This window comes from Nothobranchius furzeri, chromosome 7, assembly GCF_043380555.1.
Source record: "Nothobranchius furzeri strain GRZ-AD chromosome 7, NfurGRZ-RIMD1, whole genome shotgun sequence".
In the NCBI taxonomy this organism is placed as follows: Eukaryota; Metazoa; Chordata; class Actinopteri; order Cyprinodontiformes; family Nothobranchiidae; genus Nothobranchius; species Nothobranchius furzeri.
In genome coordinates this window covers 24,063,418-24,088,562 of record NC_091747.1, presented here as the reverse complement: position 1 = coordinate 24,088,562, position 25,145 = coordinate 24,063,418, and the positions used below count along the sequence as shown (strand labels likewise).

Below are 25,145 nucleotides of genomic sequence, written 5' to 3'. Positions count from 1 at the left end.
CTTAATCTGCACATTGGTCGCCCTGGGGATGGAATGGCTCATCACGGCCGTGATAGCTTATTCCGCCTACAGGCGTGTTAATAAACTCCAAGATAAGATGCACTTGCTCACCTACGGTGTGCCTCGTAACCGCGTTCGGATAGACTCCAAGCGTGAATGTACCACACCTGTCTAAAGGGGGTGAGCAACATTTTCTTTGTTATTCTGTAAACCTAAGAGTAGTTCTCATTTTAGTCTACCTCACATATTTATCTGAGTGTTGCAGTATGTCACATTCTTTATAAGCTACACACTGACTGTATGACCTAAGAATGTATTTTATGAGACCTCAAGGTTGCTATGAATTTTCTTGGATGTTATATGTTTTTTTTGGGGGGTTTTCTGTATTTTTGTTTCTTACTTGGTCACATATTAACTAGTGGTTATGTGCCGGCCCAGCTCAGTCTGTCAATGACTCTGTCTGACGCACCAGCACATTGTAGTACCTCTTAGTTTTATGGTCCTTGTTTTAGCCCAAAGACTGTCCTGATCCACCCTTTGGACCAAAAAGGGGGGAATCTTGGGACCACATAGGTCAATGCGCGTTTGCGAACTATGGACCTCGTACATCACCGCGTGCTCCATAAACTGAACTGTATGGCCGGCGGTGAGATGCCTTTGTGTCCACTCGTGGAGTTAACCGCCCACCGACCTTCCTCCTTCTACACTACTACCTCTCGCATGGACGACATCATCATTGCGTACCACCTGCGTGAGTGGCTTCTTCTCGTTATGCGCGTTGGGGACTATCCCATTTCCTATCCTCTTTGTGCCTGACCAGGATCAAAGACCAAAGGCGCCAGGATCCAAGACAAAGACCAAAGACAAAGGAGTCCAAGGAGACCAACGTCCTAAGGGACAAACCCACCTGTGCTTCCGACAATCAAGTCGACCTATGTTCATGAGGAACAAACCCATCTGTGCTTCCGACGATCGAGCTTTGGGCGCGATCCCCGAAACCAAAAGGGGGAATGTTGAGGGTCTGACCTCATGAGGAAATTACTATGCAGTGATTTTCTCCAAAATGACTGTGCTTAAATTGCTCTGAAAAGCAAATAATCACATCAGCGCCAAGAAACTTCATTTCCCATGATGCTTTGCACACGGAAGCATTGTGATGACGTCACCGCCTAGTACCAGAAACACGTTCTGCGCATGTGCGGGAAGCCGTGGAGCTTTTCCCGCGAACTAAGACCATAAATCTTCAGCAGAGACAAAGAAACCTCGTTCTTTTGCCCAGGATACCTGGCGGTAAGGACACGCTTGTCGAACGCTCCGACAACTTGAGCACGCGGAAGCTCTAAGTGCCAAGTTGAGCCACGCAACCGCTGGAAACCACTCCACCATTATCGGGACCTCACTGGGAACGAGCGGAGCTCCATTCAGCTCTCAGAGACGCTGTAAGTTGTCAAACTCAGCACAAAAGAAACTTCGTTCTCTTTGTGTCCAGCCGTGGAGAAACACTCGTGGAGCCAAACAACGGAGAAAGCATTAAACCGACGGATGACGCTGAAAACTGCGGAGAAAACGGAGAACCGTCAAATCATAACAGCGGGGACGCCTTGCTGCTCATCTGGTGATCAGAAAACTCATTTTTTCTCTCTCCTTTTCTTCTCCCGTTTCCTCTATAGTCCAGAATAAGCAATAAAACCGCGCTATTGCTTAAAAAGTAGCTTCGTGTTTTCCTCTTTCGCTCCCAATTCGTCCTTCGGGTCATTTTGAAAGAATAAACTGCTTATTGATCATCGCTAATATCTTTAGTCGTCAGCTCTGGCCAGGCTGCCGACTCCTTTTAGATTAAATAATTTACAAGTGACCCTTTTGTTGTTTGTTAACTTTTGAAGTGTTTGGGTTAAGTTTTACTGTGATTCTAAGCCACTAAGTGTTCGGGAAAGTAGAAAACTTTACACATCCAGGTCTCCTGTTGAATGCGAGGGGAGGGGAAGAGCCCCACACACACTCACAGCTCACTCCCCCCACCTACTCTGGGGAAACAAAGACCCATTCATCTCACACTCACGCACACACTCACTCACACACACCACACAAACACCTTGAACATTATTTTGAATATACATCCTTTTATTATATCACATGGTTATTATTCATTTATGCCACTGTTTATTCATTTGACAAATTGTTAATTAAACGTTATAAAATTCAGATTTTCGTCTCCAGTAGCTTTGTTGTGTCGAAGAGAAGTCTCTGCTCCAAGGATTCTACGAACTTCAAGAAAGACTGATAAGAGTTTTGGATTCAATTTTTCCCCGGTTAAAGGGGAATGGTGCCCCGTATATCTAAGAATATCTTAATTAATTAATAAATCAGTAAATATTTACATATTTACAGAATTTATTGAAGAATCCAAAAGTAAGTTGAAGCTTACTAATTGTTCGCTCCTAATAACCCCAACAGGCATTCATCACCCACCAGGGGCTGTTTGAGTTCAATGTGTTGAGTTTTGGGTTGTGTATTGCCTCTGGCACTTTCCAACGGTTGATGGACTTGATCTTGGCTGATTTGCAATGGACAAGTTGTCTAGTTTACCTGGATGACATAATTGTGCTTGGACGAGACTTTCAGGAACATCTAGGGTGTCTTGAGCAGGTGTTTCAAAAGCCAAGGCAAGCTAATCTTAAGGTCAAACCATCTAAGTGTGACTTGTTCGCCACACAAGTTCACTACCTGGGGCATGTTATTTCAGCTAAGGGGGTGATGCCTGACCCAGCCAAGGCAGAGGCAGTCCAGGGCTGGCCAGTACCTCGTACTCAGACTGAGACACAGTTTCTTGGGGCTGGCATCATACTATAGGCGGTTCATTAAAGGGTTTGCACACATTGCCCGCCCACTGCATCAGTTGGTAGAGAAGGGGAAGCGGTTCTGGTGGTCTGAAGACTGTCAAGTGGCATTCGACGAGCTCAAGGCCAGATTGATAGCAGCCCCAGTGCTGGCTTACCCAGACCCCAAGTGATGTGGGAATAGAAGCGGTGTTATCTCAAGTGGAGGAGGATGGGGAGAGGGTGATAGCATATGCAAGTAGGGCTCTCACAAAACAGGAGCGCAAGTACGCCACAACAAAAAAAGAGCTCTTGGGTATGGTTGTTTTTACAAAACACTTTAAGCATTACCTTTTGGGCAGGGAGTTTGTTTTAAGGACTGATCATAATACCCTTAGGTGGCTACATAATTTCCAGGGTTTAGAGGGCCAGTTGGCCAGGTGGGTGGAACAGCTGGCTAGTTTTCAGTACAAGATTGTACATCACCCAGGCAAAGTGCATTGTAATGCTGATGCCCTCTCCAGAATTACTGGTAGGTATAGCCATCATGTGAACTCTGACACTGCAACTCATTTCACTTCGCTGTTTGAACAAGCCTTCTTTGATTTATCACACAAGTCCTCACTGGATGGATTGCTTACTTGTTTTAATGCAGGGGTGTCAAACTCAAACTCACAAGGGGCCGAGATGAAACTCTGGGACGGAGTTGAGGGCCAAACTTAATATTTTTTGAAAAAGTGACGGCAAATTTGCACATTTTCTTTATCAACATATATGCAATTTTGAACCTTTAAATTTGGAAACAAACTTATTTCTGCATTAACACTGAATGTGGAATAACCAAATTACACATGAGCAAGTCAGTTTTAAATAAAAGGCATCAGTGGTATTCATTACATGTGGTATAATCAGCATTTTTTAAATCTATTCAGGATTTATGTTTTCTTGTTTATAAATTTTTCTTATTTTTTATTCTCCTTTCTTCTCCTGTAATACGTGTCATCGCTGCTGTGACGTCTAGCTTTCCCCACTGAGGAACAATAAAGGGATTTTCTATTCTATTCATCTATCTGCAGCCTTTCCACTTCCTGTTTACTGTAGGTTAAATCTTTTCTCACGGACCAACAACAAAATAAAAATATAATTTTATCTTAAATGAAAATGCAACATCTCACCTGTTAACTTTCATGTTTTGGAGCAGAAAACGAGCATCAAACCAACATATTTAAAGCTCAGTTTGCTCCACTGGTTTAGTGTGATGCTCACCTGTTCCAGCCAGATACCTGCATCATGGGGCTGATCTGAGCTGAGGAGGAGACTCCTGTTGTTTTGTTCATCTTCATCATAATAATGACAACATTAGATGACAACAGGTGCTCACATAGGTTTGTGCTGATGAACATGTCTGAGCAGCTTGACCACGTTGTTGTGTGTCGGGGAGGAAACACAACGACAGCAACCACAGAGTCATGCTGGTTTGAGCGTGCCGCTGTTCGCTGGAGTTATATCGGCCCTGTCTGGACGTTAGTTGGAAAACTTTCTCTTTCAGTTGTGAACACATTACTGAGCGGCTAGAATCTCCATTTCTGGGCTTCAACGTCAGAAAACAGCTGAGTGAACTCGGCGCTGAGTGAGAGAAGTGTTTAGTTTGTCCGAGACAGCGGAACTGCAGACACCGGCAGCAGGAGCTGGAAAAAACACAAAGGAGGGGGCGCGTCATGGGAGTTGAAGTCTTTGCGGTAAAATCGGACAGCAGGCCAGTTTTAATATAATTTTGATATTTATCTCGTGGGCCACATAAAAATGCTCTGCGGGCCATGTGTCTGACATATGTGTTTTAATGAGACCTGTGAGGCTATCCTTAACACTGTTGCGCCGTTAAGGCCCAGGAGGGGAAAGCATATGGTAAATTTATGGTCAACGGACGCTACTCGTGCCGCAAGAAGGACATGTAGAAGATACGAGAGACAGTGGAAGAAGGATAATCTGCATGTTTCCCTAATTGCTCTACGTGACAGTTGGAAATCATACCAAGAGGCAGTTAGATCTACGAAATTTGCATATTATTCCGATCTCATTTCTTTAAACTCAAACAACCCCAGAGTACTTTATACAGCAATTAACTCAGTTCTGAAATTAAATGATCATCATGTGGTGCAGGCTTCAGCTAAAATGTGTGATGAGTTCTGTGACTTTTTTATTGGGAAAGTTGCTGCGCTCCGGGCTACCATGTCTAGGGCACCGGTATGTGGCCATTCTGTTACTGCCATCAGAGGTTTGGTAGCATTTCAACAAATTAGTCTAAATGATTTGATCAAGATCGCTGGGAAGGCTAAGCCGAGCGGCTCGCCGGATGAAGTGATGCCAACGCGCTTCTTTAAAGAAGTCTTTTCAGTAGTCGCCCCTTTAATATTGCACATAATTAACATGAGTCTCAGTTCTGGTATAGTCCCTGACGATTGCAAAAAGGCGGTTATTCAACCTTTGCTCAAAAAGCCTGGACTGGATGCTTCGCTGGCTGCAAACTACAGACCCATTTTGAAACTTCCATTCTTAAGTAAAGTACTAGAGAAATGTGTTTACCACCAGCTCTTGGTTTTCATGGATGAGAATGCCATTTTTGAGACTTTCCAGTCTGGCTTCAGAGCTCTACACAGCACTGAGACTGCACTGGTTAGAGTGCTCAGTGACATTTATCTAGCGACTGATAGCGGTAATTCTGTGTTGTTACTTCTGCTGGACCTCACGGCAGCCTTTGACACGATAGATCATGAAGTGCTGCTTCACCGTCTACATCATTATGTCGGGATTTCAGGGTTAGCCCTGGAATGGTTTAGATCATACCTGACAAATAGAAAAATGTGTGTTAGGATGGGAAGTTATTCCTCAGAGTACTCTGATCTACCCTGGGGGGTACCACAGGGCTCAATATTGGGACCTCTGTTGTTTTCTGTTTACATTCTGCCCTTAGGTGACATCAGTCGTGAGCTTGGAGTTCAATTCCACCTATATGCTGATGATTGTCAGCTGTACCTGCCTCTGAACACGTCAAGTGGTCTATCTATTTCTATTCTTACTAACTGTTTGAGGGAGATCAAGACCTGGATGAGTGAAATTTTTCTGAGCCTAAATGATCACAAAACAGAGGCTATATTGTTTGCTCTAAGCATTCAATGTGACTCTTCCCTAACTGACTGTGGGTCATTTAATAGCCAGCTGACTACATCGGTGACTAATCTAGGTGTTAAACTGGATAGCACCCTTAATTTTGATACCCACATCAATGGAGTGATCTCCTCCTCCTTGTTCCACCTTCATCGGCTGTCAAAGATCAAACCATTTTTGTCACGTTGTGATCTTGAGACGGTAGTCCATGCTTTTATTACGGTGCGATTGGACTACTGCAATTCTGTTTTATTCGGTGTGAGCAAGGGCTCAATAGCCAGTTTGCAAATGGTGCAGAATGCTGTCGCCAGATTTTTAGAGGGCAGGCGCAAGTATGACCACATTACTCCTGTCCTGGCTGAGCTTCATTGGCTGCCCACTGATGTAAGGATTCGTTTTAAAATACTCTTATTGGTTTTTAAAACGTTAAATGGTTTGGCCCCTCCTTACTTGGTGTCACTGCTTTAACCGTACACCCCTGCACGGTCACTCTGCTCGGAGAACCTCATGCTCTTCTCGGTCCCAAGAACACACCTAAAGACACGTGGTGATAGGGCCTTTGCTGTGGCAGGTCCTAAGCTTTGGAACGAGCTTTCTCTCAGCATAAGTGCCTCTACCTCTGTTGCAGTTTTTAAGGCAAGGCTAAAAACCTACTTTTATGATCTGTCTTTTAACCTTTCTAACTAGTTTTATTGTTTTACTTACAGCAATCTGTGTACTCACTGTATTTTTTATCTGTATCTTGTGATACAATGTTTTTATTTTCTGGACTTAATGTTTTATGTTTTTTACTTCATCAGTGTAGCGTCTTGGTGGCATCTTTTTGCCTGCAAGGCGCAATTTACAAATAAAGTTGAGTTGAGTTGAGAAAACAGCCGTGTGCCCCTTTGCAGCCTTCGGTTGTTGGTAGACCTTTCAAACGTGTGGCTGTGGACCTTTTCGGTCCTCTCCCTGAAACGGGGAAGGGGAACAAGTATATTATGGTTGTGGGGGATTATTTTTCAAAATGGACCGAGGTGTTCCCACTCCCTAATCAGGAAGCAAGAACCATTGCCAAGGTCCTGACGGAAGAATGGGTGTGCTGATTTGGGGGTGCCACACAGCCTCCACTCCGATCAGGATCGGAACTTTGAATCCGCATTGTTCAAAGAATTGCGCAGGGTGTTGCAGATTCATTAGTCCCGGATGTCTCCCTACCACCCCCAGTTGGACGGGTTAGTAGAAAGGTTTAATAGGACACTTTTGTCCATGCCAACCTTGTTTGTGGAGGACAGTCAACTTAATTGGGATGCCCTGTTGCCCTGCGTCATGCTAGCCTATCGGAGTAGCACTCATGCAAGTACATTGGTCACCCCATATAAAGTTTTATTTGGGCGGGAGATCGTGTTGCCAGTTGACGTCATGCTGGATGTAGGTAATCAGGCACAATTTTCCTCGGTGGATCAGTATGTGACAAAGTTGCAGGAAACTCTGTCTACAATTGTGGAGGCTGTAAAGTGCCATCAGATGAAGGCCTCTGTGCAGCAAAAGTCATCTTATGATTTCTGAGCCAACTTCCAGTTTTATGCTGAAGGGGAAGAGGTGTGGGTATGGAATAAGGCTAGGAGAAGGGGGGTCTGCCCAAAGTTGCAGCGGCGCTATAAAGATCCGTATAGGGTGGTTGAGTGGGTGACAGAGTTGCTGTATCGGGTCGTGACAGTACAGGGGTATTCGGAATGTGTGATTCACTTTAACAGACTCAAGCCCTGCACTTCTTCCTTGGCAGTTTCAGCTCCCTTGGCTGTGGGGTCCAGAGGTCGAGAGTGGTGACGATCTACACGAACTGGGGCTGCCTGAAGTGGTGACGGGTGGACGAGAGGGAGGCAGGAGCATCAATGCCACCAACCACCGGAGGAGGAACCTTAGGAAGGACCGCCAGAAGGGAAACCAGAGGAGGCATTGCCCAGGAGGAGGTTGGAGGAGCAGAGGACTGAGGAGAGAAGGCTGGCTGGCCTGCCTTCGTCAACTGTGACTAATGTACAGGCACCTGCACCATTGGTCCAGCAGGGGGCTGCAGGCCAGGGTGGAGACATGGGCCATGAGCGTCCTGTGGGACGCCAAAGAAGGCCGCCCGTGTGGACTAGGGACTATAAAATGGATTTGTAGGACTTGGGGACAAGTCCTTTCATACAGAACAGGGGGGAGTGTGATGCGATGTGGGGCGGGGCATGCAGCCCCTGTGTGCAGTTAGACCCAGGTGCAGGCAATGATTGCAGCGATGAGGACACGGTGGAGCTTAAAATGGGTTGTGAGTCAGTCTTTGGATGACCGAGGGAGTGACTGTTTCGAGCTGCTGGACGCGGTACTCAGGTGATGGGGGGAGGGGTCGATCGCAGCTGGTTAGGGCTGCCGGCAACGAAGATAGGTAGTGGGTGAGGTGAGTGTTTCCTCTGACAGGAGGAGGGGAGGCTGGTCGCCTTCTTTAGTCAGTCAGAGGGGCTATTAGACGGGCACCGTGGTCTGTGGCGCTCACTCCCCTTCGCGCTCTGCGCTCCTACTGAGGAACATCAGGTCGGAGGAGCTAACTGGCCCGCCGCCAGCACGTTGATTCCCGGGGCGTTGGAAGCTCAGACCCCGGGCGGGTCACCACGACTGGGCAAGTTAAAGCACTTTTCTTTGTTGTGTAGGAGATCTTAAATGGGGGTTTTAAAGGGAGGGTTGTGGGTTTTAGGCATGTGTGGTTTTTAATATTAACGTTATAAATAAAGGTTGTTGTTGTTGATTAAAACCCTGGGACTCTGTGATTATTGGAATTTCTTGACAAGGAGGACAACATTTTTGTCCCTGCAACCCCCACGCGATTTTACAGCAGCTACCGATTTTCAGTAAACCTGGACATACTGAATCAGCTGTTGAAATGTGCGTTGGTAGGAAAATTCAACGAGGAAGAACGGATACTCAGAACACCGTCTCATCCCTACTCCTTATCACATCCAATCCATCTTGGAGTGCTCATGGTACAAATGGGTGTTAAAAGTCACAGGCTAAAAAAGCAGCAGATGGTAAAACAGGATTAATATTCTTTTCACAAACACTGGCTCCCAGCGAGTTAAGAAAAAGATCTGAAGCAATTAACCTTTTCTTCTGGGTGCGATGTGTGAGCAACTTAACAGCAATGTTCTTCTCTGAAATTCATTATTCTCCAAAGTTGCCGAGGATTAAAAGTTAATTTAGGGTAAAGTAAAACAGCGACTGCTCCTCTGGAGTCAGACTGAAGATCCTGCAGAACTTCAGGATGTGAGGAAACACGGCGGATGCTCTCAGACTGTCTCCTTATGACGAAGACTGTTTCACGCTGTGCTGCTGCTTGAATTACTGTTTATGAAACCTGACTTATAAATGTTTTAAGTCAAATTTAACCACGTGGAATTTAAGTGACCTAAAAATCTCTTATTGCACACCCAATCTAAAATCATGCAGTAAATGTTGAAATATTATTAAAAATCTATCATAACACACACTTCACTCACATCTGTCCTCATCAATATTTATATATTCATCAATACTCTAGTATGTTGTTATTAGACTATGGAAACGGGCTGCGTTGAACAGCATCCCACAGAAATCCCACAAAGATCAGAAAACAAGATCTCATCTCATCATGTGGCTTGGCTAAATACACATCTAAAGGTTTGTCTTTTGTTAAAGGTGTGATTTTTCTATGAAGTGACAAATATGAATTTTTATAAACACAAACTGAGCCACCCACATGTTGGTGATCTCAGTATCAACATTACTGGAGGCTGAAAGCTCATGAAAGGACCTGAAAAGGGTCATAAAGTGGTTTAATGCATACTGATGCTCCGGCTTTCCTTCAGATAACAGAACGATCCAGCCAGGGGGCTTGTTTTCCTTTTAATGGGAAATAATTACAGTGTTTTTAACTGCTGTGTTTGGAAATGGAAAAACAAAGTTATGCAACTGATGAGCATTTTGGACAAAAGATGGAAAAGTCTAGTTAGTCTAATTGTTTTATTTTCTTTACTTGCTGATGACTGTCAGGTCTAAACCCCCACTAAAGTTCAGGAAACTGCTCCATTGTGCCTTCGTGATGTTAAGGATTGGATGAGCTGTAATTTCTTGCAGATTAATGAGTCTATACAGAGCTAATTATGCTGGCGTGCATGGTTCTCCTGTATTTCCTCAGTCTTTGGTGAATGGCCTTTCAAATGGTGCAAAGGATGTGGTGTCTAATCTGGGTGTTAAGGTTGATTCTCAGATTAGTTTTGATTTATAAGTCAATAATGTTGTTAGATCATGCTTTTATAAGCTGAGAAATCTTTACAAGGTGAAGTCTTTTGCATAAGAATGATTTGGAGAAACTTATTCATGCATTTAACTTCTTGTTTAGACTACTGCAATAGTCTTCACGGTCACGGTCATAGGTTTATTGCAGCTAGTTCAGACTGTCACAGCTCATCTTTTGACTGGCACATGTAGATTTGACCACATGACTCCAGTTCTTGCCACTGCACTGGGTTCCAGTTAGGTTCTGTGTGCAATTTAGGATTTTGGTTCTGGTTTATAAATGTTTAAATGGCCTTGCACCGGTCTCTGAGCTTCTCCTGCATTATGTTCCATCTCGTGGACTGAGGTCAGCTGACCGACTTAGAGTGAATGTCTCTAGGGTGAGGCTACAGAGAAGAGGTTTTAGGTCTTTCTCAGTGGCGGCACCTACTCTTTGGAATATGTGACCAGTCACCATTAGGAAGGCATCATCTGTTGTTGTTTTTAAAAAGTTGCTGAAGATTTATTTTTACTCCAAACCTTTCAACACCTTGGACTGATGGGGTGGTCCTGTTTTTCAGGACCCTTTGTGTCTGATTAAATTTTTATGCTTATTTTATGGTTTTAATTGACTGTTGTCATCCATCCATCCATCCATCCATTTTCATCCGCTTATCCAGAGTCGGGTCGCGGGGGCAGTAGCCTAAGGCGAGAGGCCCAGACTTCCCTCTCCCCAGCCACTTGGGCCAGCTTGTCTGGGGGAATCCCAAGGTGTTCCCTGGCCAGGTGAGAGACATAGTCCCTCCACCATGTCCTGGGTCTACCTTTAGGTCTTCTCCCGGTTGGACATGCCTGGAAAACCTCACCAGGGAGGCATCCTGACCAGATGCCCAAGCCACCTCAACTGGCTCCTTTCAATGTGGAGGAGCAACGGGTCTACTCCGAGCCCCTCCCGAATGACCGAGCTTCTCACCCTATCTCTAAGGGAGAGCCCAGCCATTCTTCAGAGAAAACTCATTTTGGCCGCTTGTATTCGCGATCTCGTTCTTTTGGTCACCACCCAAAGCTCATGACCATAGGTGAGGGTAGGAACGTAGATCGGCCGGTAAATCGAGAGCTTCGCCTTCTGACTCAGCTCTCTCTTCACCATGACAGACCGGTACAACGCCCTCATCAATGCAGATGCAGCACCAATCCACCTATCGATCTCACGCTCCAGTTTTCCCTCACTCATGAACAAGACCCCGAGATACTTAAACTCCTCCACTTGGGTCAGGACCTCATCTACCCTTTTCTGAATCACCCTGGAAGGAGAGCCAGCCCATTGCAGGGCAACACAGAGACACACAGGACAAACTACCATGCACACACACACACACACACACACACACACACACACACACACACACACACACACACACACACACACACCTAAGGACAATTTAGACAGACCAGTCAACCTAACAGTCATGTTTTTGGACTGTGGGAGGAAGCCGGAGAACCCGGAGAGAACCCACGCATGCACAGGGAGAACATGCAAGCTTCATGCAGAAAGATCCCAGGTCGGGAAGCGAACCCAGGACCTTCTTACTACAAGGCAACAGCTCTAACCACTGCACCACTGCGCAGCCTCAACTTGCTCTTTAAGTTTCATTAAATTCCTCTCCACAATAAATAAACCTCCAACTTACCAAGAAAAATGATGGTCTGCTTCCGTGCCATCTTTACAGTTGAGCTTTCATGCTTGGTGGTTCTTTGAGTCCCGTTGACACCTTTATCTGAGGATCCCAAAGTTTTCTGCAACACCATTATCATGGCCCGGCACATAAAGGCCACGCCAGTGAGTACAATCATGTAGAGGATGAATGCCACAAAGATACTGGCCCTGTACATCACCCAGTGCTCCCTTAGATTGGTGCAGAAAGTCAGGTTTTGGGCTGGTTTATTTTCCCTGGCTGGTATGTGCCCCTGGGTTCCTGTGGCAAACAACAGGGGCAGAGCTACCAGCATGGACACCACCCAGACAAAGGTGATCAGGGCAGAGGTACGCTTTCCACCCAAAACTTTAAAATGAAAAGGGTGGCAGATGGCTATGTAGCGCTCAAAGCTAAGGGTGGCCACATTAAGGATGGTGGCATAGCTGCATGCCTCAAACAGGAAGTTGTAGATCTTGCAGGAAGCATTACCTGATGCAGAGGTAAAGGGGAACCAGATGGTGCTGTACAGTTCCACGGGCATGCCAATGAGGAGAACCAGCAGGTCAGAGCTTGCCAAGCTAACCATGTGGTTTGTCACATTCTTGTGCAGGTAGCCGTTGCGCTTTAGGACTTGTGTCACTCTGATGGTGATAGAATTACCCACAATACCTGTCACCAGCATGAGGCTGTAGAGGATTGTCATAAAAATTTTGACAGCATAGTTGGGTTCAAGTTGACTCCAGTCAATTTTCTCATTCCTGTTATCTCCCTCACTCATGATTGCAGGGTGGTGAGCCAGATTTTTCCAGGTATTGATAGCTTATCAGTCCCGCTGAGCACAGTCCCTCTCAGAACCACAGGAGACCAACACTTTCAACGATTATTAGACAATTTTGCATTAAATTGTTTCCAGTTTTCCTAGAAGTGTGCCTCATTCGGATGAAAACGGATCACAAGAAGCCTACCACTGTCAGATGAAACTTTAAAGACTCCCTTCTATTTTCTTCTTCATTGTCTTCGTCTCACTGACTTGACAGATTAGCATTTCCAGTGTTTGGCTGAAAAACACTCTAATCCCGTCTGGATGAAAATGTAAACCACCAGGATCCTCAGAAGTCCTTGTGGGTATCCGACAGGTTTTTCCTCCGTTTGAGCAAAGTGTTGGCCAACATTTAACTCGCACACATTTCCTCCTCCCTCCTGGGAGGGCAGAGCAGTTAAACATTAAACACCACCAGGCAATGAGCACAAGCAGTGGTTTCATTTCTTATCAGCATTAATGGACTTTCTGTTTACTCAAAGTTTCATCAGATGTTACTTCCGTGGTCTGGATTTTGAAAAGGAGCCGTGAGGTTTATTGGAAGGCTTTGTGAGGCTATTTAAAAGATAAGAGGGAAAATATTAAAAACTAGCCTTTTTAGGAAGAATACGATAACTTAAAGTTAAGACCTAAATCACATCGGCCACATTTTTAGATAATTTATTAGCTATGGCTTCATGACTAAGTTCAGCTTTATGATAAAAGCTATAAACTACTAACTAGTAATCCTCAGGGTCAACACAACTTAACAGCATGGCTATGCTAATGCACGGTCCTAATGCATGGTGAGTCGATTCTGCTACGTCAGCCATGGTGTAATCCTACAATTTAGTAACTTTCAGCTGGATGTTTTCAATCTAACTTATTTGCTACTAATGGTTAATCATCCATCCATCCATCCATCCATCCACCCATCCATCCATTTTCTTCTGCTTATCTGAAGTCAGCAGCAGCCAAAGTCGAGAGGCCCAGACTTCCCTCTCCCCAGCTACTTGGGCCAGATCTTCCGGGGGAATCCCAATGTGTTCCCTGGCCAACTGAGAGACACAGTCCCTCCAGCGTGTCCTTGGTCTCCCTTTAGGTCTCCTCCCGGTTGGACGTGCCCAGAAAACCTCACCAGGGAGGCGTCCAGGAGGCATGCTGACCAGATGCCCGAGGAGCAGCGAATCTACGACGAGCCCCTCCCGGAAGACCGAGCTTCTCACCCCGTCTCTAAGGGAGAGCCCAGCCACCCTGCTGAGAAAACTCCCTTCAGCCGCTCATATCCGTGATCTCGTTCTTTGAGTCACTACCCAAAGCTCATGACCATAGGTGAGGGTAGGAACGTAGATCGACCGGTAAATCGAGAGCTTCACCTTCTGACTCAGCTCTCTCTTCACCACGACAGACCGGTACAACGCCCGCATCACTGCAGATGCAGCACCAATCCACCTGTTGATCTCACGCTCCAGTTTTCCCTCACTTGTGAACAAGACCCCGAGATACTTAAACTCCTCCACTTGGGGCAGGACCTCATCCCTGACCCGGAGAAGGCAATCTACCCTTTTCCGAATCCAGTAATTAGCATTATTTGTGACTATTTTGCTGCCCCTCCACATTATTCTAGCTTGCTCTAAAACAGTGTCCTTCAAATATTTTCAGGCAAACTGTTAATATTCTAACACAAAAAAGAGGAGAGGATTTGGACCAGTCTTCAGCATGTGCCATAAAAAGGCATTGATAAATCATTCCATAGAATGTGTCGTGGAAATGTATAAAAGTCATTCTATAGCTAACATTTATGATGAAAATGTCATACTAAGGCAACTGCGATAAAAATGAAGAAAAACAGCCATAGCATGTGTCATGAAAAAACATTCAATTCCTATGTTGCTTTTAATTTGTGCACCTTGGTCCAACACTCCACCAAAACCATCCCAAAGCTTAAAGAACTCCACCGCTGAACAGAGATTTAGAAAGATATGTTTTAATCATGGACTGAAATATGAAAACAGACTCAAAATTAAGAGAGCTGGTTAATAAAAGGGTAATTTCTTTAGATTGTTTAGCATCTTTATTAATGACAAATGGAGCTCAGACAACAAAAACAAGACAAAAACCTGAGAAAGAAAATAATCAAATGTGATTCCACGAGCACCATAGACAGAAGATAAAAACCTTTCAAGAAAATAGGAAACATGACCTTTTAGAAATAAACCCCCCAAAACAGTTTATGGACTTTAAACCTCATGTCCGATTGACAAAACGAAGCAAGTGCAAGTTTTTCTTCAGCACTTAAACAGCTCTGCTTGTTCACCGCCACCAGCCTTCACACAGGCAGTTAATCACAAGTGCAATAAAAAGTGTTTGGGTGGCAAAAACGTTAGTTTTTCTCCACTTGTAGTGTTACACAACTCACAATCAGGCCGCTTACAGAAAATGTTTCTGTTGTATGACATATATTTGTATGTGTGTATATATATATATATATATGTATGTATAAGTTTCTGTCTGTGTTTCAACATAAAAATCAGCCCAGATTTTAAAATCTCATTATGATTTACAGTGATACAAAAAATTGTTTCAGTATATTTCTGCAGTGCTCATGTGGGCTTCACAAATAAACATCAGCACCTTAAGATCTCTTTAAAAATTTTAAAGATGGATTCAAACACAGGGTTGAAATCAAAGGCATCTCATAGCTTATAAGCTTTTTATTCTTCCACTCAGGATCCGACACCGTCCAGAGGAAACAAGCCTAGAGCAGCTTCCAAAGATCAGAGCATGTTTAATTTTAAACGTATGCTGTTGAAACTGGTGCTGAATGTGTTCTACAAAACATCACGTCACAGTCTGGGCTTGGTTTGTGGTGATGAACTTACCAGAGCAGTAAAGTATTTAGTGTACTCACACGACACTGACATGATCCCTAATAACCAGAACTGTGCCGTACCGTAGTTTCCTTAGAGAGACTGTGTGTGTGTGTGCGTGCGTGCGTGCGTGCGTGCGTGTGTGTGTGTGTGTGTGTGTAAAATGTTGTAAGTACATAAATGCAATAGGAGGCACTCGGGTAGATTCTCTGCACGTATCCAGAGTGTCAGCTCAGCTGGGTCAGCATCAGCATCTACGGGGAAGGAAAACACATAATCACAGTTTTTTGGCAAAGCCATGTGCCTACATTACCCAGAATGCCATTCAACAACAGAGACATGCAGAGGAACGCTCCTCTGCTGTGGTGACCACAATCAGTTGGGTAGAACAGGTTTGAGTTACTTTAAACCATCTTTTGAGCAAACATGTCATGTTTTCTCTGCAAACAAAGTGTGATTACTGAGTTTACAAACAAAAACACCCAGTTTGACTGAGTCCAGAACTCAATGAGGTCACAACCTGACCCGTGAGACGAGACGCTAGCAGGGGTGAGGAAGACTGCAGACTTACATTTATTTAGACGACTGGATCACGAACAGAAGCTTCCTTCATTTGGAGAAACTGTGTTTAGAGGAATAAGGCTTTCACGCTGCTCACTGTTTTCCGAGAGTCTGGAGTAAAGGGAAGGAGCTGTCAGTCAGCATCAGCATCAGCATCAAAGCCATCATCTTGACAAAGATGATTATTATAACAATCATCGAACGGAAGCCAGAAGAATGGAGCCCAAACTGCTGCAGGGAGGTGATTCAGGCGAACACACTCAGCAGATTACAGACTTAACGTAGCGAGGCTTCAAGTCCATTAACCGTGTGAAAATGCCAAAGAAAAGAAGAAGCGTCTCTAAGTGTGTCACAGGAACGGTCAATTCCTCCTCAACAGCTGCACAAGAAAATTCACTTCAGTGATAACACCTAAAGCTTTAACTAACAAGACCTGGATGAAGCAGAAACCTTCACCTTTTATCTACAAGGACGTGCGCGCGCGTGCTTGCGTGCGCGCGTGCGTGTGTGCGTGCGTGCGTGTGTGCGTGCGTGCGTGTGTGTGTGCGTGCGTGTGTGAGGCTGAATCTTTATCCAATAAGCATGTGGGTCCATTTTCATGCTTTTTGCAGCTGCGTCACAAAAACCATATTAACCACATCTGATGTTAGAGGTCACGTGAATAACAGCGTGCACGATGACTAATAATTACTAACAAGGAAATGACTTCACTGATTGAATGTTTTTTGGATCTGGAATAGAGCTACTAATTTATAAGTTAGCTGATTATTTACCTTGTTTTGTTTAAATAAAGAATCAGTTTGTACATGTAAACAGAAACGCCTGCACGTGGTCGAAGAGCCGTCACGTTAAGAGTGTCTGTAATCGGCTGATTCATGGTTCTCTGTCTGGGTTCTCATTACCGGTTTTCTTCTGTGTGAAAAAAGCAACAAGCTTTGCTTTTTTCAGCCACATCCTTTGAGATTGATGATTAACAGCTGCTTTTAGTCTGTGTACCTCTGAATGCGATGTTTCCTGGAAATAAACGTGTATAGTCTCCTCAGCCCAAGCAGGACGGGGTCCCAGTTGTTGTAGTGACACAAGAGCGTCGCGATGACGAAGGAAAGAAAGACGGGAACCGCTCCGGCAAAAAATAACCAGGAGAAACGCACCTGTAAGGAAAGGATAGGAGAACAGAGGTCAGCCATCTGCTCAAGGTACAGCAATGTACAGCAGTGAGGGAAAACTCACCTTCTGCATGAAAATATCAGCCAGAATGGAGAGTGGGATGGTGAGGCTCAGAGCCAGAGTCCCAATGAGAGACGATGTGAGGAAACAGCCCCTGAGAGCAGAAAAGCTTATAAATCATTTACCATTCATCAAAACTAAATCAAATGCGAATAAAATAACCAAATCTGTTTGGTCAGCTGCTCACCAGAGCCAGAGGAACTCTGAGAGAACTGTTCCGATGAGGCCGTTTATGAGGATGTAGGTCCAAACCAGCTGGCTGGGAAGCTCGAAGGCCTCGAAGCCCGTGTAGTGAAGCAGGAGGAAACCAGGCCACAACAGCAGCAGGTTGAACAGTCCCACAAACCCTGAAAAACACACAACTTGAGCCTGGATGACCAGAAACTCTCCGAGGTAAAGGTTTCTGGTTCCTTAAAGTTTTAGTACAAATACGACAGAAAATATAAAAAGGTGGATTAGAAGTTTTGCACACCAAAAAACATTGGAATGTCCAGTTTGTCCTCCCGGTCCACCCGCCTCTTGATCATTACGATGTAGACAGCGTAGAGCATCGCCCCCACCAGTGACCACAGGGAACCTTCAGACCATGACACTCAGATTCAGAAAACAGGTTTTGTGTTTAGGTCCAGCAGGTGAACAGGAGAAGGTGGTCTCCATACCTGAAACCCCTTTCTCATCAGGTTTGTCCATGCTGGAGACACTCACAACAGCAACTCCTCCCATGCTGAACAAAAAGATCGAAACACAAAAATGAAGAACTCTATTTTTAAAACTTGATATTCAGCAAAACAAAACTGATGTAAGTTTTATGCCTGTTAAGGAAGGAATTACGATAAAATGTTTGGTTCTTTCTAGTCATCGTTGGAGCTAAATCACTAAAAAATGTCCAAAAAGCATCAAGTTCATATGAACATGTCGTACCTGAGGGCCACAGCTAACAGCTTGGACAAAGTGAAACGATCGCTGCTGTTGCTGGGAAAGATGGCTGCTAAGATGAGGGTAAAGAGACCTGAAGAGAGAAAAGGTTGAGTCAGGAGAGGAGAGTTTTATTTAAAGAGCAAGTCACCCCCAAATCAACTATTTTTTCTGATAAGCTACATAAATGTGTGTCTAATCGTGCTGCAGACACGTATAGTTTGAATGAATGAATGATCAATTTTATTCAGTCATCATAAAAATAATTAATGTAAACAGTAACATATCATACAAATAGATACATATATTTCCATTCCTCAACATTCATATATTTGTATTTTAGTGTCTCATAACTGAACAGGTTCAGGCAGAAGCAAAAGCTTATAGAATTGCCTAACTTACTTACAAATCAATTCTTCTATTTCCCTCAATGGGCCAATAACCAAAAATAAAAACACAAACCCATCCACCAACATCAAATTAATACTCTTCAATAATATTTTTACTGATAAGTATTTTAAAAACTGGAAGTGAAGTTGCTAATTTTAATTCTATTTAAGCCTCATTCCATAATGTTACTCCCATTACAGAGATGCATCTCCTTTTTATACCCTTTTTAGCTTTTTGTACAACAAACATACATACACCTCTTAAATCATATTTACTTTCCCTCCTTTCAAAAAACATTTGTATATTTTCTGGCAGAAACAATAATTTTTCTCTAAACATAAATTGCATTATTTTATAATAACATAGATCTTCTATTTTCATAATCTTTGATTTTAAAAACACGGATCAGTATGAGCATAAGAATTGCTCTTGTTTATAACTCGAATAGTTTTCTTTTGTATAGTTTTTATTTCATGTATATGTGTTTCAAAAGTTGAACCCCGTATTTCTATACAATATGCCATGTACGGTTGTATTAGTGAGCAGTATATTAGACGTAAGGCCTTATAGTTTAGCCTGTCTTTCACTTTATATAACAGACCCAAAGATTTTGCAATTTTTCCTTTTATATAATTTAAATGATGTTTCCAAGATAAATTAGAGTCAATCACAACACCAAGAAATTTTATTTCAGACACTCTTTCAATGTTAGTATTTGAAATTGTTAAAGTCCCCATTTTTTACCTTCTTATTTCCAAATATCATTAAATAATTATATACTCAGTGATAATTTATTTATATCAAACCAAGATTTGAGGACATTTAACTCTTTTTCGGCCTTCTTTAAAAGTTCTTTTACATCTTTACCTGAACAAACTAAATTTGTATCATCTGCAAACATTATAAATTTGAAAATTTCTGTCATGTTACATATGTCATTTATATTTAAATTAAATAATATAGGACCTATTACTGACCCTTGTGGAACTCCACAACTTATTTCTCTAAATCCAGATTTTATATCATTAATTTTTACATACTGTTGTCTGTCTTTTAAGTAACTCTCTATCCAGGACTTTGCTATACCTCGTACACCATAATTCTCCAACTTTTTCAATAATCTCCTGTGGTCAATGGTGTCAAAAGCCTTCTTTAAATGAGCAAATATACTAATAGAGAGTTCTTCCTTTTCACTTGCTTGTGCTATTTCTTCTACCATCTGCATTATTGCATAGTGGTTCTGTTTTTTCTAAATCCATATCGACTATCATTTAATAATTTATTTTTAGTAATATATGTCCAGCAGGGCTGCACAGTGGTGCAGTGGTTAGAGCTGTTGCCTTGCTGCGAGAAGGTCCTGGGTTCGCTTCCCAGCCTGGGATCTTTCTGCATGGAGTTTGCATGTTCTCCCTGTGCATGCGTGGGTTCTCTCCGGGTACTCCAACTTCCTCCCACAGTCCAAAAACATGACTGTTAGGTTAATTGGTCTGTCTAAATTGTCCTTAGGTGTGTGTGTGTGTGTGTGTGTGTGTGTGTGTGTGTGTGTGTGTGTGTGTGTGTGTGTGTGTGTGTGTGTGTGCGATTGTTTGTCCTGTGTGTCTCTGTGATGCCCTGCGATGGACTGGCTCTCTGTCCAGGGTGTACCCTGCCTAATTGCCCATTGACCGCTGGAGATAGGCACCAGGCCCCCCCATATATGCGTATATATACATATATATATACATATATATATATATATATATATATATATATATATATATATATAATATGGTCTCACTATAGAAAATATAACCTCTTTTATCATTCCTATATCAATTTCATGTATATCTGTAGATTTTTTGTTTGTAAATTTTCTTACTATATTTACAACATCGTTTTCACTTACCTCATGTATAAACATTGAATTGATATTACTATTTATCACATTATTAAATGTATCTGCATCAGGTGGGACTGCTATCTCTTTTGCTAATGTAGCCAATAGTTTTGCACTTTAGTGCATTTTAGTTAAAATTTTAATTTTCTGCCTAAAACTGTCAGTGTTGTGCCGTTGTCAGGTAAAGACTCTGCACTGCATTTGAATTTAAATCTGCCTTCGCTATTGGCTAAGATGTACCCTAGAACGTTAGCTGGTACCATATGATGTCACAATGTCATTGCGAGCCTGTGTGTGTTTATTTGTTAGCGGCTCCGCCCTCTCGGTCTGCATTTTTCAAACAGGAAGTGGAAGTTGAGTAAGAATCTGGTTGGGGGTGACTTGCTCTTTAAAATGATTCAAAGAATAATTTGATACTTCTTTAACACAAGTCCACAGAAGACGGAACAGAAACTGACCTGAAGTGGAAGACAGAATGTTGACTACGGCTACCTGCGTGTCAGAAAGAGCTTCTTGGTAGGACAGATTAGCCAGGAACCACTAGAAGATGAACACAGACAGAAATGTGACATTTAATCTGATGACACGTCTGTCTGCTCAGCCTCTTAAAGTTAGGTCCTGGTTTGGGCCAGGAGTTGCTGCTGCAGTTTTCTCACCACAAAGCAGAAGAAGAAACTGATTTTGGCCACATCTGTGATGGTCAGCTTTCCCACCGTTCGCAGCGTGGCCTCGTGGTCCTTGGCAGCTGGGTAGGACATCCGCGACAGTTTGGCTTCCAGGGCCTGAGTGGACGGTAACTGACGCACCTCCATGATGTTACTGAAACGGACTCGCTGCTTTTTGGCAGCTGTGGGAGGAAGGAAAGAAAATGGGTTAATTCATGTCATAAAACTGAAAACTGGAATGGTGTGCATCAGGTGAATGCTTCTGTGCAGCGAGACACTTCCACAGGTGATTAAAGGGTTTAAAGCTAGAAGCTAATTACATTTATTTCCAAAAACAGAGTTCAAGTATGTAGATCATAATTTATCATTCATTTTTGATTGATTTATTATTTAAAGAGTAGTTCTGAGGACAAAGTTTAATTATTTGTGTATTTTGATTGACTAATGCCTGCCCCCTGCTGGTAAAACCTGAACAGAATCATCCCTATTTCTAATTAAATCTTAACATCAGTTTTACTCGCATGACCCCAAAAGAACAAAAGGCAGAAACCGGTAGAAAAGTGATCTAGTCACTCTCAGAGCCAAGAGGTGAAAAATAACAATAGAAGCACTAAAAACAACAAGGACTTAGAAAACTCAGTAAATGGAAACCACACGTTACAGCATTTGTGAATTAAATAAATGTGCATGAAGGAGTTTTGGGAGGTAGCCCCTGTCTGGAGCCAAAAATGTGACTCATTTAAAAGTAATTTTAATTTCATCCTGACAAAAATAATAAAATAAATTAAAAAGTCCTCTCTGCACCACTAGTTGAACCGAAGTAACAACCTATCAGCAAACAGAGGAAGAATATTTCTGCTGAGATTTTCTCCATTTCAAACAGATTCAATGTTCTGTGACAACAGGTTCAGGTTAACCCTTCCACTGTCTTAATGAGTGACCCCGCCAGGAAAGTTGACCACTCAGCAGGACTGATGGTTTATCCCTTGAGGTCCACGTGGCAGGGGTGAGGTGGTGCTCACTCCTCATTCCTGCCATGTGGACCTCAAGGGATAAACCATCAGTCCTGCTGAGTGGTCAACTTTGCTGGCGGGGTCACTCATTAAGACAGTGGAAGGGTTAAAGTGCGCCTGAAGCACAAAAGCAGGTAGAAATGACTATTTGTTATTTCTACAGCAGGAAGTAACAATGAATGTGCAGCCAGCAGCTTTGTTGTCATTTCAGAAAAACCAAGAGTTTTCATCCACACGTGGGTAAACGGCATTTAAAACCTCCACTTGTGAAGGTGATTTAGGAACACAAAAAAATGGAGTTGTTTACTCTTTACTCTGATTATGTTCTCATAAACACAGGTTTCTTGTATATTTTCACTTCTGGATGATTTTTTCAGCAGTGATGTGACACGAACTCTAAATATGTAAATATGCAACTTTTTCACTCGTCTCAGAGCAAATTCTATTTACTCTAATAATTTTCTGTTTCAATTTCAAAAATGTTCAAAGCCTCAGAAACGCCCCATTAAAATGCAAGCGTTTTCTATTATTTAAAGCCTTAGTAAGAAGAAATAAATAAATCTAAAAAAAGAGACTATGAATTATGTTACCTTGTTTATAATAAAAAAATTAAATTAGCGTCTGTACTCACAAGTTTCACAGTCTCGATTTAAACAATCAGAGAAATCAGTGGGTACATCCTGGAACTTCACTGGGACATACAGGGGTTCACTCTGCAACCATGACAAGAACAATCAGCTCCAAAGCATACCAAGACTACTTGGAGTTCGGCATTAAATGCACAATTATTCAAAATTTTCTCTAAACTACATACCAAACAGTTGTTCACAGTGTTGTCGTTGGTGCAGGGTGCAAAGTAAGCCTCAGCATCTGCAAACTACAGGATAAATAGCATCAGCTTCTACAACAAAATCAAGAATTCCTTCTGTGGCTTTGTGTGATGGAGAATGGATTCTACAGGAATCAATGTGTGATGTGTGAAAAATAAAGTCAGTAACCATAAAAGAAAGTGATTTTTTTATCCTGGTGCAGGTTTATACAAACAATGAAACATTACTGTTGTAGTCTAAGGCAATATCACAAAAACCAAAACACTTCCGATCAAAGGTGTGCTGGTGAAGCTTCTCAGTCATCCAGGTCGTGATAATCCAGAAGAGTTCTAATGAAGGCAACTTGACTTCTTTGGTTTCACGAAGATGTTTGTCACTTCTCATTACAAAGTTCCTCGGATGAGAAGTAAAACGTCTTCATGAAACTGAAGAAGTCCAGTTGCCTTCATTTGAACCCTTCTGGAATATCCACCAAAGGGTTTAACTTACAAATGCAGAGTGTCTGTGTTTAAGCGTGCCAGTACACTGCTGCCTCCAGGGCCGCCACAGCAGGAACCCCAGCAGATACAGCACAAACATGGACGTCTTGGTGAAAGTGCTGAAGAAGGGTTTGTTGTATTCCTGTCGCTTGAAGATGTACTAAAGGGAGATTCAGAGAAACAAAATAATTTGTTTTATGTAAGTAAGTACATTTTATTTATATAGCACTTATCACAGACATAGAATCACAAAGTGCTTCACATAGATCAAAACAAAGTCATAAAATCAAAATGCTCTGAAAACAGAATAAGATTAACATCAGAAAAAATAGTCATAAAATCATAAAATTATATGTTGTTGGAAATCCGACACTTTTCCCACGCCAGGTTTATACTCTCCACATCTCACTTCTGATGCTACAACTAACTTTTTTGACTCCGCCTTTAAAAGCAGTTTCACAAAACTGTTTTGCTCAATCACTGTGAACATGTGTAAAGAAATCCACCCAAAACAGCAGGAGTGAAAACCGGACAAGCTGTGATAAAATCCTTACAGAGGTTAACTCAGAGGATGCTACCCAGATGACATCCACCAGCAGGAGGATCACCACCCCCAGGACCATCCGCCTCCGCTGTGCTGCAGAGCTGCTCTGAGAGCTCATCCGGTTCATGACGAACACCCACTCCATCAGGACGCTGAAAAACATCCAGGTGTCAACAGGAAGGCTTCCCTCTCTTTGATGTTTATAAATCATATATTTATTTTATATTATGATCCTGACATAAAAGAGATTTTAATTGTTAAAATGTGTTTTTAAAAATTGTATTTGGAAACAAATCTCTAAAACTTAAAAAATGAGTTGAAATACTTAGAAAATGTTTTGATTTTTAATATGACTCAAACTTAAATGAATAAAGAACACAGTTTACGCAGAACTTAATTAGGTTGAAATGTTTTGTTTTAAAATGTGATGATTTAGGTTTTCATGCAGAAAATTGTGTACGTTTGTTAAAATAAACTGATTTTGTCAGCAATGCATAGAAAATACAACAACATTGTTTATCACAGCCAGAGCATTCAGAGGACAGACTAAAAACTAATTACACTAAATGAGGAATTACATCGAACAAGCAGGAAGCTCTAAAAGAAACTGCTGTTTTCACGTCTTAGCTGTCAAACTCTTACCATCGTTTAAAAAGAATAAGATATATGCCCAAGGTCTGTAATTAAACTTCACTTTTAAACTGAACTTTTGGCCGCATTTCCACCTCATTTGTTTGGGAAAAGGATGTAAACAGAGTCGCTGTTTAGCTGCCTGTTTCACAAGCTAAGCGCTAACAAGCTCGTTGCAGTTATGCGATTAAAAGCGTAAGAAAATGTGATCTTACCTGAAAATGTGACGTAGTCATTTATTTTTTTTACCACTGTTTGATTGTCAGTTCATATTATGGTGCAATATAAACGAAATCACTGTTGTTGCAATGAAACTGTAGTCAGATCTTGGTTGTAAACATTAGCATACCCACCCCTTATCAGTCAGGTGACATCACTTACTGTGCAAAGATTTCTGGGATT

At 42.5% G+C, this 25,145-nt stretch overlaps 2 protein-coding genes across 2 annotated transcripts in view; both read right to left on the bottom strand.

Annotated features, from left to right (window-relative positions):
• LOC107373875 (G-protein coupled receptor 39) overlaps positions 1 to 14,627 on the bottom strand; it is an 88,492-nt gene extending 73,865 nt beyond the window's left edge. The window contains exon 1 of the mRNA XM_054734321.2: positions 11,939 to 14,627. Within this exon, the coding sequence (XP_054590296.2) occupies positions 11,939 to 12,722 (784 nt within the window). The 5' untranslated portion in view covers positions 12,723 to 14,627. The remainder of the gene's footprint in view (positions 1 to 11,938) is intronic.
• Positions 14,628 to 14,798: 171 nt separating this feature from the next.
• Positions 14,799 to 25,131, bottom strand: LOC107397349 (solute carrier family 35 member F5). The gene is made up of 15 exons (XM_015977317.3): positions 24,959 to 25,131; positions 24,124 to 24,265; positions 23,580 to 23,729; positions 23,075 to 23,137; positions 22,892 to 22,973; positions 21,239 to 21,429; positions 21,041 to 21,122; positions 18,323 to 18,410; positions 18,061 to 18,125; positions 17,874 to 17,978; positions 17,589 to 17,748; positions 17,405 to 17,495; positions 17,171 to 17,325; positions 16,185 to 16,285; positions 14,799 to 15,867 (listed from the first exon to the last, which is right to left on the bottom strand). Exons 2-14 carry the CDS (start codon positions 24,256 to 24,258, stop codon positions 16,204 to 16,206), a joined length of 1,449 nt encoding a protein of 482 aa, XP_015832803.3. The 5' UTR covers positions 24,259 to 24,265; positions 24,959 to 25,131; the 3' UTR covers positions 14,799 to 15,867; positions 16,185 to 16,203.
• Between the last annotated feature and the right edge of the window lie 14 nt (positions 25,132 to 25,145).